The 18,428-nt window shown below is 43.6% G+C and overlaps 1 protein-coding gene across 4 annotated transcripts in view; it reads left to right on the forward strand.

Moving 5' to 3' along the window:
- Positions 1-18,428, forward strand: part of LOC118796525 (oxidation resistance protein 1-like) — a 102,984-nt gene that overhangs the window by 62,258 nt on the left and 22,298 nt on the right. For all 4 annotated transcript variants that reach the window (XM_036555464.1, XM_036555460.1, XM_036555461.1 and 1 more), the window contains 3 exons: positions 6,014-6,096; positions 13,898-14,005; positions 15,737-15,853. In XM_036555464.1, the coding sequence (XP_036411357.1) occupies positions 6,014-6,096; positions 13,898-14,005; positions 15,737-15,853 (308 nt within the window). The remainder of the gene's footprint in view (positions 1-6,013; positions 6,097-13,897; positions 14,006-15,736; positions 15,854-18,428) is intronic.

The following is an 18,428-nucleotide window of genomic DNA, read 5'->3' on the forward strand; positions in this document are numbered from 1 at the left end:
CTAATATTTTCACCAAACTGATTTTTCTTTGCCATTAAGATATTGGTCCATTGATCTGAACTATACATTGAAAAATATGGAAATATTAAAATACAGCTGAACCCCAGTTGCTGAGGAGGTGCCGTGGAGTCAGTAGCACTCACAGAGCAGGTGTCTGGATCTGGGGGTGAATAGTTGACCTAGAGAGAGTGTTAATGAGGGAGAGTACAGGAGACAGCAGGAGACGTCTGTGAGGACGAATTTGCTCTTCATCAAGAGCTTTCATCACTAAACAAGTCAGTCCTTTTTATTAATGATAGCAAATTTACACATTTCTATATCCATAAGAGTGCTTTTTCACTGATACATGCAAAAAAGATTTGCGTTTCATTCAGTCGAAGAAACCATTTTAAAGGCAAATTTGAATCTGGGCTGAGACAAATACATTAGTCCATCAGTGGACCCCCGACTCTTGATTAAATGAACAGCTTAAAATCAGTCTATACGTTTAAGAATGTCATATGAGTCTTGTTCATATTACATTATATACAGCTTTCTTTTGTATCCCTTGAAAAGAGTCTGAATTAAACCTCTGGAATATTCCGTTCCACAAATGAAATGCTGTGATTTGAAATATGTATATTAATCTTATTGACTGCAACAAAATGTTTTGAATAGGCAGCTATGGCCTTGTAGTGAAGGGCAAGAGCAGTCACCCCACCCGACCTCGAACTCAGGTCTACAGGGTACCAAACCTGCAGCTTTGACCACGACGCCAAAGAGTCAGGCTCGTTGGTATGGCAGTCGGAGCGCATACTCAGCTGTAGTGACGGCACTCTGTCACGCTGCCCGCCCCTTCGGGAGGCATGCCCATGCACTGAAGTACGGTGGGGGGAATATGACTCTGTGTGTGAGCACTGCCATACCAACGAGCCTGGCTCTATGCTGTTGCGGTCAAAGCTGCAGGTTGGGTACCCTATGGACCTGGGTTCGAGGCCAGATGGGGTGACTGCTCTCGCCTTTTGCTGCCACCCTATATGCACTTGCTGGGTCAAGTACTTTGGAGCAGGAACCGCTAAGATTAACATATTAACTATGACACTACTAAATGTGTTAAGATCAGAAGAGTTATAGACGGAATAGAGAATATCATATGCATGTAGCTGGTCTTGTATATATCTGCAGTTGCCTTTGCTCACTTGGCTGTGTAGATTGATGCCATTATTTACATCTGTAGGGCAAGTTACAGTTATAATGGTCTCGATTACCGAGACAACTGGAAAGGAAGGACAGGATATGGCATTAGAATGTAAGTCTTCAAATAGCACCATTGATGTCATTCATGAAATTGTCCTAGAAAAACAGACACAGAAACAAAGGCAACTTAGACTTGTAGATGTGTTTTAAATGTCCTGGGGTCATTTTTTTGTTCATTCGTGTAGCTGGAAGCCTCATGGACTGCATGCATATGATCCCTTTGCAACCAAAGCACAGGACTTTAGTTTGTACACCTATCAAAGAAGTGATTCAGCTAAAGAGACTTTTCTGAGAAGGCTGCATCATATGCGAAATAGCGTGAAACTGTTGCAGATTCACGGTAACTACCGTTGAAACATATGATATCCATCTGTGGTCTGAAGTAAATATAGCGTCCTCAGATCTTACTGATCTCCATTGTCTTCAAGTCATTTTGGAAAGTAAAGATTTGATCCTGTTTACGTCATGTGATGGCATATTACACAGAGAAATGAAAAAGAACAGGATGTGTGTCTCAGAATGTCTGGCGCATGATCTGTCCCCACTCATGTTCTGTAGCTCCTCACTAAACAGAGTCTGCTGTAGCCAGTCAGTCTGTCTGTAATTGTGGGCAACAGCAATTTTGTCACAGCACTAAGCTAACACCCCTAATCAAACCATTTTGTTCAATACAGCAACACCTACCAAAATTCTCCAGAGTTGGGGAATGTCAAATTTCATTCAGTGAAATATTGTATTATACTGACATGGTGGACCATTTGACTGAGAAGCATGAATTGAAGGATTCCCCTTTTTGTAGTTGTTGTTGAGGAAATGTATCACATTGAGAACCCCTTCACTCATGTTCCCACTCCCATTCATGGTAAGGAAATGCCTCCTTTGCTCTTTGAAGTAGTGATCGAGGGGGGTCTAAAAATAACTTCCGGGGGTCTTACCTCTGCCAAGGAAAACATGTTTCTGAAAAAGGACTTGTCTTTCTCTGTTTTCCCTCAGATGAGAGTGTCTTTCAACTCTCTCTCTTCCCCCCTGCTCCCCCCACAGTGTTGTGACATATTTGTCAGCAAGTGTGTCTGAGGAAAACCCTGCTGAGGCAGTTTTGAAGGGAATGTTTTCCCTTTTATCAAATCTATTTTAAAGTCATTGCTTTTTATAGCATTGTTTGATTCTGCTGTTATCGGAGCTCTGGAAAGTCTGCTTGAGTTGGTGTGCCATCTGTTCTCTCTCTGTAGTGTATGTTTTATTTATTTATTTATTTAATTGTGCATCATACAAGGGATCTGAATGTTACAGTAAATATAGCAATGGTGCAGACTTCGTGTGTCTTTGCTACCCCCCCTCATCACATAGTCTGTCGGCGTTTGAACAGGCCTATCACAGCGCGCGGTAAGGAGCATTGGTCACAGCTTTGCACCAATCGGGCCACCTGCGTCATCTTTACGCAATCACCGTATCACACAATTTATTTTGTGTTTCTTACCAGTCAGTGAAGTGAAGCTACAGGGTCCTTTAACAAGGTGTCTTACTCAACGCTCCCAATTATCTGAGAGCAGGGCTCATAACCCAAAGGCTGCCGGTTCGTGTCCCAGGGAAGGCATTACTGTTCGACCCTTGAGAAATGCACTTAGCTTGAACTTCTCCAGTAAACATCCAGTTGTACACATAGATGATATGTGGGTAGTTCTAAATAAAGGCATTGGCTAAGAAAATCATGCATAGGGTTCATGAGCATCACAGAGCACAGTTTTGGGTCTCTTTTTTGGCTCTATCTACTGCTTTTTAATTCTCATTCACTAAGTTATTGGCTTTGAGGAATGTGGTGTTGATAAAATGTAGCTGCCAAAAGTACTGTAGAAACAAAATAGAGAAATGCCTCTTTCCAGATCCACTGACTGCCCGCTGATTATGTGGTGAAGAAATATGTTTCAGGAAGAGCTAATACACATCAGGGTCATAGTGACACACTCATATGGCCCCTGTCACAAAACCATCAGAAGGAAAAACCTTGCAACTGTTCACTTTGAAACAAAGCATTTTCTATTACATTATATTTTTCTCTTCTTGATGTGTGAAGTAACTTTGACAGTTATATCTGCATATACAAAGCAGAGGTCATTGTGATGTATCATTCAGTGGAATTCCGAAACCTTGTTTTCTTTTAAAGTGTTCTTTCTAAAGAGTGAATATTTTGTTACCACAGTACTTCAGTGATAGAAGTCCACAGGAAAAACAAGGTCTGTTGAATGTAGCATTACATTAAATGCACTCTGGTTCTAGATGTAATTCTCAATTCTGACGAAAAATCTGATAAATCAAGTGAGTAATGTCCTTGGACTACATTCGCTGTGAAATCTTGAGTTACACAACCGTGCCCGTTATTAGGTAACAAGATTTGTGTTGCCCAACAGTGAAGATTTTTGTTCCCATGGGAACAAAAATGCTCGCTGTTGACCAGTGAAAATCCTGACAGGGGCTCCTTGTGTTTGGTCGTTTTCTTTCTGACAAAGTTGTTTTCTTGTATAGTCTTTGCAGGTAGTAGACGTGGAATTTGACCTGACCTCGGCGCAAAGCTGCAGCTGCACAGTTGCTTCAATTTCCCCACGTAGACAAGGAAAAAAAAACAACAAAATGCCATTCAGCGTGATTTGGCATTTAACTGTCGGGAGAGACTCTTAACAGTCACACACTCCAGATGTTCCACTGAATAGGCTTGAAACCAGGGTTGCTGTCGGATGACGGTCCAGAAAAGTGGGAGCCAGAGGGTAACGACATCCCTCCCTTAGTAAGGAGTCCTTTGTGAAGAGGGAGATCTGTGTTCGGAGCACTGTGGGGACAAATGCCTGCTGTCACCATGCAAACAGAGCAAGCCTACTGTTAGCCCAAACAGCCTCAGCCTCTCACTCTTGTGCTTGGTTATGCCACTGAGCTGACAGTGCTTTGGAAATGCTGGATTGATTGTATTGCAGTGTTTGAACTGGATAAAATTGGCTAAGGTTTGCAGGTTGAATGAACTAAGTTGTAGTCAGCATGTTGAAGAAGCTATCAGCATGTTGAAGAAGCTATCAGCATGTTCAAGAGTGTATTTACTTCATCAATCAATTCCTACCAACAGAGTCTCTCTGTGTTATAGGTGAAGAGGGTCAGTAGGTTAAGTTCTTATTCTGTCAGTTCAATCTTGTATGCCAGAATATTTCTCATATACTGCAATGCAGTTTTAGCCAAGTATATCCATCAGCTGACAATGCTGGAACAATTGCATCTTTGACTCATTCTGCATAGCAACATTTTGGGGAAAGACTTGACGACATCATTCAGCATGCTGTCTTACAAACCTCTACAACACTGAAATCTGTCTTAAAAATCCGCTTTAGTGTATCTGTGCATTTGAAAATGTTGGAATTGATTAAGACGGACTTTTCTGCTTTTCGGCTTGAAGATTTACCCTTATCGTTGAGCCTATCAAACGGCCGTGTATTTTTGCAGAACATTTTGCAATACATTTTGGAAGAAGTTAAAGTTCTGTTTGTAAGAGTTTAACCACCAAGTCATGAGTCTGGCTTGGAGGCCTGGGGCCAAGGATCATTGGCAGTTCAACACAGAAGTCCTTGTTAGTTTTTCCTTTTCATTAGGTGTGGCTGCACATGCTGCTGTAGAGTTGCTAGCCACTTGTCATACAGGTCAGTTGCTAAACATTTTATGGCTTCAAACAAACACTTGTTGTAAGTGTTTGTGCAGAAGTGTGAAAATTTGTGTGTGTGTATGTGTGTGTTTGTGTGTGTGTGTGTGTGTGTGTCTGTGTCTGTGCGAGGGCACAATAAATTAAATTTTGTACTTTTTTGCTTGTTTTCTGTGAAATTGCTTTTCTGTGCCTTTTTTATGCTTTCCTACCATGTCACAGCCTTGATGTGTGGGTAATCAGGCATGCTACGGCTTTGTAAAACTGTATACTTGTTTATTATAGTATCCTGTGCAAGCAAATCAATCTAAAAAAAAAAGTATTTTATTCACCAGAAATACAGAAGTCTCACACATGTAGAAATAGCATGCTCTGTCTCGGATAAAGGACAGATTAAATGTACTTTCTTCTGTCAGTATTCCCTGAGGGTCTTGTGTATGAATATGTATTAATTCATTTCAGTGATATTGATAAAGTCAGCCTGTTACTGACACCTAACTTTTACACAATGTTCTTTTCTTTCTGCCGTTCTTTTTCCCATTATTCTTTCCTTCTCTTCATTTCTAATTCAGTCTGAAGTCTGACATTCTTTGGCCTTATATGACTTATTGTGTACATGCTCTGCACTGTGACAGCACAAATAAAGAGAGGCGTTGATGGTGGGCAGAAAAAGGACCCCCGCTATAACCCCCCTCCACCCTCCATGCTGCTCCCTTGGCGTAGGGCTCCCCTCTGTTGGGGCGGAGGTCAGGGTGGTGTGCGTTCGCTGCCGGGAGAGCGGGCCCAGGGAGGGAAGAGAGAGGAGAGACGTGTGTCAGGCTGACAGCGCTGTCAGACGCTTCACACCGCGCTCCCTCCCTCCCTCCCTTCCTCCCTCGCTCGCTTCCTCCCCTCCTCCCTCCCTCCCTCTCTCTACCCCCCCCCACCCCCCCCCCCCACTCCCTCCCTTGCTTCCTCCCCCCCTCTCGCTCGCGCGCGCTCACCGGTGTCGGAGAGTAACCATCTACTCACCGGGGCTGGGAGACGGCTGCCGGTGACAGGCTGAGGGGAGAGAGAGAGAGAGAAGCATGAACATAACGCGCACCTTGCCTCGCTTGCTTTCAGACACCGGCCAGAAGAAGACTCCGGAGAAGAAGGATGGGCGGCGAATGTCGTTCCAGAGACCCAAAGGGACCATGGAATATTCCGTGAGTAACAGCTTGTTCCGCGGAGGGCACTTTTTAACCTTTGTTTTTGTGACTACAGGTGCTGAGTGCGACTAGTTTATCAACGTGGAAAGTCAGTGTGGCCGTGCGTGTCTCTAGGAAACTGTTTGGATGTGATTCTTTTCCTATAATGCTATTTTTCCTTTGCTTTTGTCATTTTGATATAACATGACTTTGAGTTGTTGCGTCTGTTAGCATGGGTATTTGCACTGATATCTAAATAACAAAAGTGATCCCTTTCATCTTGTGATGTTGTCCATCCGGCGTAAAAGCACAGTTGAAGTGCTTTGCTGTCTGTTTCTTTTTTGTAAATGGAGAAGAGAAACCTTGCTTTCTGTCAAATCTTTTTTTAGAGTGTGTTTCTCGCTCTCTTTGTGTGGCAGTTTCAGCTTTGAGCTGTAGCGCTGTTCACAAATGACCTTCCAGCAGCCTTATCATTTCTGTTGATGTTGCCGTTTGGCTGTTGAGAGCAAGGAGAGGAGCTCCTACCACCTAGCGTCACGGTGACTGAAAGCAGAGCTCTGCCGCGGTGTGTTCTTGAAATGACCCTCAAATGAGGCTCCCCTCTTCCCTAGTAACAGCGGTAAAGGGTGTGATGCTGGGGCTGGAGACAGGCGTGAGAGACAGGCAGAGGCTGGCAGCGGGGAGGGAGAGAGAGCGAGAGCAGCCGGCCAACTGATTTCAGCTCCGCTCAATTACAGCGCGGCAAGCGGCACCAGCATCTGGGTGGTGTTGTTCTTTTTTTGTTTTTGTTTTGGCATTGCATTCGGCCGCACTTTGCACGCGTGGCATGTGTTGTTATCTGCGTGTACCATTAAGCCATCGCGCGCCGCTCCATGCTTGAAAGCTCCGAGCGCTCGGACGTAGGAGTCCCAAATGCGTCTGTTATAAACCTGTCCCCTGTCAGCCATGAGTGATTGACAAGATGGATGTCTCCGCCGTCAGAGCCCGAAGAGCGGCGCAACAGGATATAGGTATAGGAAGCAGGCGCACGGGCAAGGGGGACAGATATTAGATTCGGCGTGAAGATGCTCCCATCTCACTCCCGCTGTCTCCTGACGCTCCCAGACCCCTTCTGCCAGATGTCAGGCCATCTGAGGCGTCGTGACGGAGTTGAGGGCTGCTGTCAGAGGGTCAGAGATGGATTGGAGGAGCCGTCACGGCGACTGTGCGGGGTTACTTGACCTATGGCCATGGCCTCTGCCCCCCTCGGGTGCTTCATGCAGTTTCAGTGTCACTGTCACTTCAGCTCCGCAGATAAAAATGTGCCTCACCTTCTGAAGGCCTGCTGTTACTGCCAGGTGACAGTGGGGGCTGATGCCTCTATGTTCTGTGCTCAGTCAGTGTCCAATAGTGCACCAATCTTTAGTTTTGGTAGTGAATTTCACCATAACTTCTTTTTTTTCTTGCACCAAATTATTACTCTTCTCAATATTTTACTACATGGAAACAATATTAGAAAGTTGTCCAACTGTCAATCATTGTGTACATTCACATGAAACAGAAAAACACATGCCGTTTTGGTGTTATAAAATAACACATTGGGCAGTTGTAGAATTCATGAAAAGTCAGTAAGGACTGATAAAAAATCTTATGTTAAAAAAAAAACATCTTATTAAAAATAAAAATAGATCTTTGTTTTGTTTTTGACCGTTCATATGCTTTACTCCTTCTACCAGTATTAAAACCCTTCTCTGTTGAAGGGATCTGACTCCGCTCCACCACTGATGAACCTGGCTGTTTCAGTGTGGATCACCTATTGCTTTACCCTGAGCCAATTAAAATGTGTTGGAACTCCAGAGGAGAAAGAAAGCTGAAAAATAGTGCTGGCAGACTACTAGTGGGCTGTAGGTTCCAGCTACACAGCTATCTTGTTATTTGCTCAAAATATTTCTGGGAAGTGTTTGCTAGGGAACAGCTGAGGTGAGCTCAAGGAGAAAGACCTGAGAAAACCTCGAACCTGTGTTTTTTTCAAAGGTGTTATTTTGTAACACTTATGGGCCATGTTTTTCTCTGTTTCTTGTGCGGTATACACAGGAATTAACAGTCTGCCTGGCCTTAAATATTTGATGAACAAGTTGATATATGGGGATGGACAACTTTCCAATGTTTTTTCTGAGAAGTACAATATTGACACTGGATTTAAACTACCTAGTGTTTACCTCTTATTTGAAACCATCATCTTTTATTCTCGTTATATATTCACCTGTGTTGAACAATAAAACAAAAGGGATGAATCAATGAATATTTCGTAGTATAAAAGTCCTAATTGCACATCTGTACATTGAGTATTGATTTTATATTCCTAGAACCAGATTTTGGCTGTGTTTTGTATATGTTACAGATATTATCATGCAGTTGCATCACAGATATTTTTTTATATGCATATTCAGCATTTTACCAGGTTGAAGAGACAAGGAAAGATGTTTCATACTGCCAGTCTTAGTGCAGGTGACACAGTGGTTCAAAGTTCACAGCTGCTCAATAGGCCTTTAACATTTCAACTTGTTAACCTTTCCATTTGACAGTTGATCAATGAATCTATAGCTCTGTCCCTCTTGCAACTTGAGCATTAAAGTATTTTTTTACAGTCTTGCGGCATGCTATAGCTGCTACCATATGCGGAGCAGAAGCACTACCTTACCTTTAGCAACCTACTCCAGTAAGGGAAAGAAATCTGTTCAGGACCAGAGCCAACACACTCTGACTCAGTGTAATTTGACACCAGAGTGGATTTTAATTTGACTTTGAGGAAGTGTCTTCATGAAACCGCAGCACTATGTTAACGTGACCTCGAAGAGGAGATGGTGATGTGACACCACAACAAACCTTAAGATGACCGGTCTGAAAGGAACCTGCTGCTTGCATGAAATCAGTGTGAGTCTTAGCTTGACATGGAATAAGTGCTTGGAATTTTACTGACGCACGCTGCTACCAGGAAAAGTACTTGTCAAAGTACTTTTCACTCCACTTGATGTTGCTATCAGAAACAATGTGTCTAACGTTTTGCAGCTGAGCGGCTCTGCACTTAGAGCATGCCATGAGGGGCGGTGTTTACCAGTGATTGTGATGATGTCATTCTGGCAGCAGCCGGTGAAGTCGCTATGGAAACTGTCACGTTAAAGCCTCCAGTTATATGTTGTGTTCTGAGGCGTTGCTGCGTTGTGTCTTTCAAATCTGACATTCAGGGCAATTAAGCCATTTACTGTAATGCAGTTCCTAGTTTGATGGCAATTACAACGCAGTGTGGTGGGTTGTAATTTGTCACAATTTGAAAAATAAATGGGGTTTAATATTCATTAGCTGGCTCTGTTTTAGACATTGATGGCATACAAACTAGAGTGTGAGAGAGGTATAGAGAAAGATTGCTCATGGTGCAGTAGATATGTTTGTAGTCTGAAGCATTGTTTCCGACTGGTATAATTTAATGTGGCCAAATGTGCAAAGTTTTGAATCAAATTTACGTTATGTTACAGCTATTGTTTGGCTACTCGATGTTTACTCCTGGGCTGGAAGTGTTTATGTAAACACAGTGCGTAGCAATAGCATGGATTAAAGAGGATTTGTGAGTAGGGCGCAGAACGGACATTATCGATCGGGCTGGTAAGGGAGAAGGTGTTGTCGAGATCTTTGATCTGAGCCTCGCTGAAGATTGTCCAACAAGACAGAAATCCATAAGGTGATTATTGATGTAAAATGCGACTTTCTGGGAATCTAATATGCACCCAAGATTTTTTAAATGATGCTAAAACATTGAACTATTTCTACATACTTTATTCATCAGTTAAATGCTTTTACTCTCATGACAATGTTTTTGTATCTAATTCTGAAATGGAGTGCAGGTTAATTCCAAAGGAATAGTAAATTAGTGCCTCAATAAGGCTGTTAATGGCTTCTGACCTCATGGCATCAAGAAAGAATTATATGTTTCAAGGGGGTCCTGCTTTTTACATCAGCCTGTATGTATTAGGTTGCTAAACAGAAATATATGTGTACAGAAATATACCTTTATGTATGTACAGTAATTGTAGAAATTCTGTAATACATACAATTCACTTTCAATCCATCAGCTGCTTTAAGAGCACAACGTACTTGATTAAAAGTTTGTGGTTGAAACAAAATAAGTGGAAGGGTCTGTTTTTGTCTGTTCCTTTAACCAACTGCCACTAGGGGGCATATGCCATTCCCCCCATCAAGCCATTAGTTACAGCTTTCTGTACAGTCAGCATTTCTCTGTACTTTAAACACAAACACACGCCCCCCAAGTCCTTGGCTGATGACTGGGGGTGTCTTCAGCAAGCCTCAGTCTCTTCATGTAAGTTTAAATGTGAAATGAGTGAACTGACTCAGTTCCAAGGCAGCTGAGATCCTGCCTCAGGCAGGAGCAGTGGCTCTAATCCAGATTCTAGGCCTGTTCTTGTTGCAATGGGATTCAGTGAAATACGGGGGGCAGGATGGGGGGTTGAGATTGCCTCCTAGGTGGCACCAGGTGCTGACCGTTCTAGTCCAGCAGTGGGCCGGAGAGGAAAGGGAGCAGGGTGGGGATTCAATGGCCAATGAAAATCCCCCCTCCCCTTTCTCCCTCCCATCTCCCCTGGAAACGGGACCTTTTCTTCAATCAGCATGTGCAACATTTCCGTCCCACTTGCACCAGGAAAATCCCTCCGCCCCTCCCTGCCTTTAAAGTAAACTGAATCAACACAGCTCTGTTATGTCTATCTTGGTGTATAAGATTTGTATCTTGTTTGTATCTCATAGTTACACTTGTTTCCCATCTCTGTCTATCCAGTTTAAAGAGGATGCATTTTCCCATGGAGCATTCCAGGAGGATGCAAACCAGTCCACCATGATCTGGAAAAGAAAAAGCTGGGCAGATCTATGCGTACCTGCTGAGACAGCATTTTAGGAGACTGAATGATAACTTTATGTTGCCTGTTGAAAGAGCTGTCATTTGCAGCCACATTTAAGTACGGCGGTTATTCCAAACAAAGCATATTCACATATGAAAAGCCTCACGTTGTGATGCAGAGTCCCTCAAAATGCATTGTTCAGCTTATTCTCGGCAGGTCGCAGAGGACTTTGCCTCGCTGTCGTCAGCGTATTGATCCAGACAGAAGCGAAATATTGGACGCTGACTCTGATCCAATAGAGGTGTCACTGATACCCCCGAGTGAGAACGTGAGGGCTTTTTCGTATCAGATTTTAAGCTTATACTCAAGCTTCCAATCAATTAAAACCAGTGCATTCCCCTTGTGGTTGAAGCCTTCATTCTGGCACAGAAACCCTGCCCGGTGATGTGTTGAGTGCCGATCCATACTCACATGTGCAAGGTTTTGAAAGCGGCGTCCGCCATCTTTTTGCTTGGCGTTACCATGATGGGCTGTGGGCATGGACTGGCATCCTGAAATTAAACTAATGATGTTCCAGTAGGGTAAACTCCAGCCCTTAAGAGCAGTCTAGGCCACAGCGCAGCCTCATGTAGTAAGAACGGTATTGTGCAGCACACCACATCCTAAGCCATGCTAAAGTGATGGACAATCCACAACAGCAAATAGAGTATCAGTCAATGATAAATGTTTGTCTTCTTAACAGTCTAATGGCTGGAAAACTTCAGGCGCTATGTTAATCCACCAGGTCCGTGTGACACAAATGCCACGTACCGACTCTTCAGGTGGAGACCGAGATTCATTGCATGGAAGGAAAGTGAGGGAATTGGTGCGAAACTGATTTGTCGGGGGCTTCTGCTGGGCGACTGTTCTGTTCCATGCTCAATATAATTGAATCCCTTTGAAGCGATGGAAGCAATTTATTCTGCTGGGCTGTTTCCCATTTCATAATCCATTTTTCACTAACATAAACACGGCGTAATGGTTATTTGCATTGCGATGTTTTGCGCACAGCATTTTTGTGTTTAACATGACTGCGTTTATGGTGTTGTGTTTTTTTTATCTCTCTCTCCAGTTTGATTTGCTCACCACTGAACCCTTTGAAATGAAAGTACAAGCACAATTTCTGCACTCTTTGACTTTGCCTTAGATTCATTTGCTCATGAGATCTCTCAACTTAAGGCTTAACTTTTGAATTGGTTGATTGGTTGACTTGAAAATGACTATTGATTCATGTGCCCTTCTTGTCAAAATATTTTGCTTATGTATAGAGCCTTCCAGTTATGTATTCATGTTAATTTGGTTAAATGCCCACCTTCCCCTTCATTTATGTAGACACTGCCCTCTGTTGGAGTAATTATACACGTACACCACTTCAGATGAGAATGAAAACGTTTCTTGTAAAACTGAAACTGAAAGTGTGGGACCGTTCCTCTCCACACCTGTTCCCTCTCCCAGCTGTGTGCCCCATGAGGACTGTCCCAGCAGGACTCACCCTGCACCCAAATATGACCTCCACACAGGCAAGACACATGTGGTGCACCCACTTGATTTCCAGGGGAATAGCCCCCATGTTCAGTCTTGAACATTGCATCAGAATATAGTGCAGTATGTACTGCATACTACAGCATAAACGGTGCTGTTTTATGTTCCTGACTATTTTTTGAAAAAAACGAAAACTCAAAGTCTCAGCCTGTGTTTCTATTTTGAAAGAGCAGAACTGAAACACTGTGTGCTTTCAACACTCTGTTGTCTCAAGGCTGTAGCCGATCACATTACAGTACAAGCCTCTGTGTTCACCAGAGTCGTCTCAGCCACCGGTCAGCAGTCGCTACTATGGTGACTCTGGAATATCAGGATTGGTTTGTGTGCTTTAAGGCCCCCAATCACACAGAGGTGAAGCTTTTAGTAAAAGTTGCCCATTATATGTGTTTTTCCACTACGGCCTGGCATGTCAAGAGCTCCTGTGAGGTGCATGTCATTATTTGCTAAGCAAACACGCTCTCCCAGCCAATGGCTGGCATCATGCAGCTTACGCAAATTCACACCGAACGCATTTACACAGCTGAGCCTTCACTAGAGCGATCCAGGGAATGTGCACCACACAAGGCTACGGCAGCGGGACTGTGTCCAGCATGCAAAGCCCTGGGCTTTCATGCCATGTGAGGAGCCCTAAGCAGACCTTCTTCCCTGTCTGTTCTCAGGCTCCAAGCGTTTCTGAAATTGTATGATCTGGATGTGCCCCAAGTCTGGTAGTTGAGCTGGAACTGCTCCTGAAGAACCCCCTTTGGCTATGTTCTGTGGGCTGCTATGGTAGACGTTTTAGCTTACAGATGGTCAATAGCTCAGAAGAGCTATGCATGTTGGATTTGTTATGCTTGGGGAATTGTGTTTAAAATTGTAGCAGCAACTCGATTGCTTTGCTTGTCGTTGGAAAGGATGCAGTAGGTTGCACTGCTTATAGATTATGGTACTGTGTCACTTGCCTATTTGTTATGTATATTCCACACTTGTGTTATGTAACTAATCTGGAAACTAACCTGGTTAAATGCAGCTTTTGGAAAAAAGAAATCAACTGATTAATTCATTCATTTATTCATTCAGTGATGATGATGATGGGAAAATGGACATGCTGGAAGTAGTAGAAGAAATAGAGTCAGCAGACCTTCACAAGTCAAAGTTACTGTCATTAGTCTATTCAAACAAGGGCTTCCAGCTGAACAGCCTCTAGCGCCAGTTGAATTCTGTGAAATAACATAGTGGAAAACAGGCCTGGTCGACGCAGATAAAGAATAGAGATAATGATACTGAAAATTAATCCTGGAAACGAGGCCTCTCCACTAATATAATGGGAATATTATTTTCTTATTTTCTCCCTCTTTGTTTCTTTGGTGCAGGTGGAATCAAGGGACACTCTCAACAGCATCGCACTCAAGTTTGACAGCACGCCCAATGAGCTCGTCCAGCTTAACAAGCTGTTCTCCAGAGCGGTCGTTCCCGGTCAGGTGCGGTCATAACACTCACCTCCTGTGTGGCACCTATCAAATTCACTTTTCCTTCCCACGCCCATCTCTCTCACACAGACAAGCACTCTCCCTCTCCTCTACTGTCACGTGTAGCCTATTAGTTACGAGAACTAGCACACCTGGAGACAAAGGTAGATAAATAAAGTTAAACTGCACTCTTTGTTTGCTTAGCAAACACCCCAATCCAGGATAACTAACATTTTACACATTATCTATTTCTACAGCTTGGTATTCATTAACTAAAGCAGGTCAGGTTTGTTCAAAAATACAACAGCACCAAAACTTTACAAAAAAAAAAAAAACCTTCACGCAGCCTTGCAGCCTTATAGTTACTTGCCCACCTCCCCAACTGCTGCCCTGTTCCCTTCCTCTGCCTCTGTTCTGTGTACCACCCCACAGCAGCTCACAGCGGTCCCTCCAGCACATCCCATTCTCTCACTCAGAAGGGAAAGCTATGCTAATGTGAGCTTTAAAGGCCGCAGGGGAAGAGGCCTGAGAGGCGAAAATGAGTGTTTTGCAGGTGGTGAAGAGGTGACCTCAGTGCTCTTGAACTCCCGGCCCGATTTGGCACGCCCACGGCCGGCTCTCAAGTGCTCTCGGGCGGCTCTCTGAGAGGCCACTTTGATTACACAGCACCACACTTCAGGAGGGGCTCTCTGCGCGTCTGCGCAGCTCGCTCCGCAGTCAGCCAGGGTCCCCTCGTGCGGGAAGGGAGGAGCCCCTTAATGCACACTCATCCTTCATTAGATCTGCTCTCGGGCCCATGCCTCGCCTCCCACAGTGACTCCTGACACAGAGCACACACGGCACCTGGCCGTGTACCTCTACAAAGCAGGGCGCCAATTTCAGCTCCGGAGCGACGTCTCCTTGACCCAAGTCACAGATTTCAACGATTCATAGTGCTGGATGCCCTGAATGTTTTGCCTGTGAAGGAATTTGACACATTGAACCACTTGAACACACACAAGATGAGTTCTTTTCCTTTAATGCAGTCGTATGGTCCTTTATGAGCTGTATTTTATAAAGCACTTATACTGTGAGTTGTGTTTTTTCACTGACATTTTGTCTGCAGAGATGTGTGACATTGCAGTTTTATGTAACTAAAAGCTTTCTCTTTTCACTAATATAAAGGACTGCAGCTGCTGATAGTTTTCACTTATTCATCCTTTGACAGTAGCACAGTCTAATACATTCAAATAAGCTGAAAGCAGCATTTGAAAGTCACATTTGCCAAGCAAATTATTTTCCAACAGCAGCGTTAGTATTCTGCCAGGCTTTTGCATCTACGTTGTCATTTTATCCTTAAAAGAGGAGGTTATTTTGCCCTGCTGATAATACTGTCACTTTACCCTTAGGTACCAGTAGTTCTGCTTTCTGTGCCTCTGCTCTTTCTATGCCTGTGTGCATGTGGGTGTTTGTGTGTATGTGAGTGTGTGTGTCTGTGTGTGTTTGTGTTTATATGTGTGTGTGTGTGTGTGTGTGTGTGTGTGTGGGTGTGCATGTAAGTGTGGGTGTTTGTGTGTGCGTGGGGGGGGGGTGTTTGTGTTTGTCTGTGTGTGTGTGTGTTTGAGCGAGGACATGTCAATGTGTGTTTTTGTGTCTGAGTGTGGGGGTCTGTGTGTGTATATGTGTGTTTGTGTAGGACAGTGTGTGAGAGGACACGCTGTGCTGGCAGACGATGACAGACGATGCCTGTTTTTGCATCTGCAGGTCCTTTACGTTCCTGACCCTGAGTACATCTCCAGCGTGGAGAGCTCACCCACCCTGAGTCCCATCAGCCCTCTCTCTCCCACGTCCTCCGAGGCCGACATAGAGAAGGTCACCACGGTATGACTATACCCTCACATTACCCACAATCCCAGGGGTTCACTCTCTCTGACCCAACTGATCTTTCTTTTCAGCACTGGAGAGTTTTCTCACTATGCTGATTTGCATGCCAGGCAACTTTCTGGCCAGTGAAAAAGCTGTTATTCTAAGCATTAATCACGTTGGCGTTATCTGAAGATATAGTCTAAGCATAATAGTAGTAGATGTAAAAATAGTCATTTTAAAAGTAAGAGTAGGTGTAGTGTGAGTTCCCATCGTCACAAATCTGCTTTTATAACTTGCAAAAGTAGAATTTTCTCTGCCTGCTCACTATACATTATATCAGCCAAAGGTTTCCCTTGAAAATTATATTTTCATTAAATAATTGCCAAACAAGGCATCAGCTTCCACATGAGGCATCTGCGCTTTTGTTATTCATTGACATTCAATTCATTGCTTTCTTAGCAAATCTCTTTTCCAGGGCAGAATGCATTTCAACATTTATCCATTTACAGATATTAAATGAATCAGATTAAGTGAATCATGCCCAGAGCCAATAACAGTGAGTGACTGTCCAGGATTCAAACCACAACCTTCTGGCCACAAGTCACGTCCTCACAAGGCAGCTTCACAGAGCCAGCCTTGGTGTTGATAACAGCTTGTGTCCATCTTACAGTGTGAGCAAACCAGATGCCGCTGTTTGCATAAATTCAGTGCCCGGGAGCAGGATTTCTCCTGTCAGTAGAAATGCATGTTCTTTGAGCACTTATCTATTTAGGTCATGTCTTTAGCAGCAGGAGTGCGTTTCTTGGTTCTTCACAGAAGGGGATCAGAGCGAGAGCGACTGCAGTGATATAAAGCCTTTAAAAGGGACGTCCCCTCTGATATTTAGAGAAACTAATGAAGAGAGCTCATGCGCCCAGACACCCCAAAGAGAGAGCAATTATTCAGGGGCAAGAATGTTCTCCCAGCAAAGGGAGAAATCACTTCACTCAATGCCACTAAAAGCACAAATACAGCCGGGTCATTTGATATAGAAGCATGAGGAAGGGTGTTAATAAACTACAGGACTGTGCCTAGTCTTAATTAGCTTTTAATTTGAAAGCTTGTTTTATGCGTTTTGGTGAAAAGCCTGCAAATATGAAAAGAACTTGATGAAAGACTGATATGTTTGTAAATTAGCATTCATTACAGTCTAATGTTACGTTAGGTGGGAAGAGTCTGCTGTTTAAAATACTATGATTTCCAATATCTTTCTTGTTTTGCTGTATCTCGATTTGAAATGTGTTGCAAGTGGTCTTTTAAAGTACTGTCTACTGTTGCCATCCATGTATATCAAAGTTACCTTTAGTAATAATCCATTAGACTGGGTATTTTTCATGCAATTCCCTGAACCTCTTTCATAGGATCACAAGGAGCCCACAAAAATTAAGCCATAATAAGAAATAAAGAAAACACGTCTTACTAGAAATCAAAGCTCTCCCCTTTTAAACCTCCAAATATATTAAACTACTGATGTGCTGCTAGGAGAGTGGATATATTTTCCAGTGGTGGATGCACACACTGTTATTAGAATATCCAGCAATAGCAATAGTGTGGGTTCAGTAGCAAAAGTTGTCCTTTTCCAGACGAGTGCCCTCTGATTTACCCTTGGACATCTGTTGCCAGTTTTTTCCTCCCCTGACCACTTCCTGTGCCAGTACACACTCTTCCTGCTGTGGTGTTATGAACATTGAGAGGACAGGAAAGCCGACAGACAGCTTTTCTCACCTCAGTGGCCTGCACTGCCAAAGAAGTAGATGAACGCTAACATTTGCTTTCTCCTTTAAGTCACCTTCATCTCCCTTCCTCATGTTTCATAATTCAAGATCAAAAGGACAGCATGGTGTTGCACAGAATGTACTAGTATCCAGAGTCTCGAGTTTATTGTTGTTTTTATTCAGAGTTTGTGTCCGTGCATAAAAGTAGTTCTATATGTGTCAAAAGCCCTGCAGTACTTACAAATGTCCAGAAGAGGGATATGAGTTGTCTTGTCACTCAGTAACACAGGAATTATAATCATTTGTCCTCGAAGCTATGGGTGACACCTCTTGGTTTGGTTTCTTTGGTGGCAAGGAATTTTTTCTGTTCTCACATGCTGTGATTCTTGGTTATAACTTCAGTCAATATCACATTGTTTGTCATTGTTTATGATGCACTTATATAACTTTGTAAATCACGTAACAATATGATTATAATTAATTATAATTCCTCCAGCCTGTAAATCCCTGATATCCCTGAATACTCCACAAAGCTGCTGCAGGTATCTCTTCACTACTTTCTTTTGCACTCAAAGGTGAGGGTGCTGTGCATGCAGAGGGTCGCCGGCGTGCAGAAGCATTAAGTGTTGTCCCCTTCTCATTTGGAATGTGCCGTTTTGCATGGCGGCGCTCCCTCGTCAGAAACCCACGGGTCTCTTATCTGCTCTCCCGCCAGCCGCGCAGCGTGGCTCTATCCTCTCCTCACCCTGCTAACCCTCCTTGGGCTGGGAGTAAGATTGCGGCAGAGCTGTGAATCTGGGCCTTTTGTCACCGCCGGGCCGGATTATGGTAATGCT

This window comes from Megalops cyprinoides, chromosome 21 (assembly GCF_013368585.1).
Source record: "Megalops cyprinoides isolate fMegCyp1 chromosome 21, fMegCyp1.pri, whole genome shotgun sequence".
NCBI classification, from domain to species: domain Eukaryota; kingdom Metazoa; phylum Chordata; class Actinopteri; order Elopiformes; family Megalopidae; genus Megalops; species Megalops cyprinoides.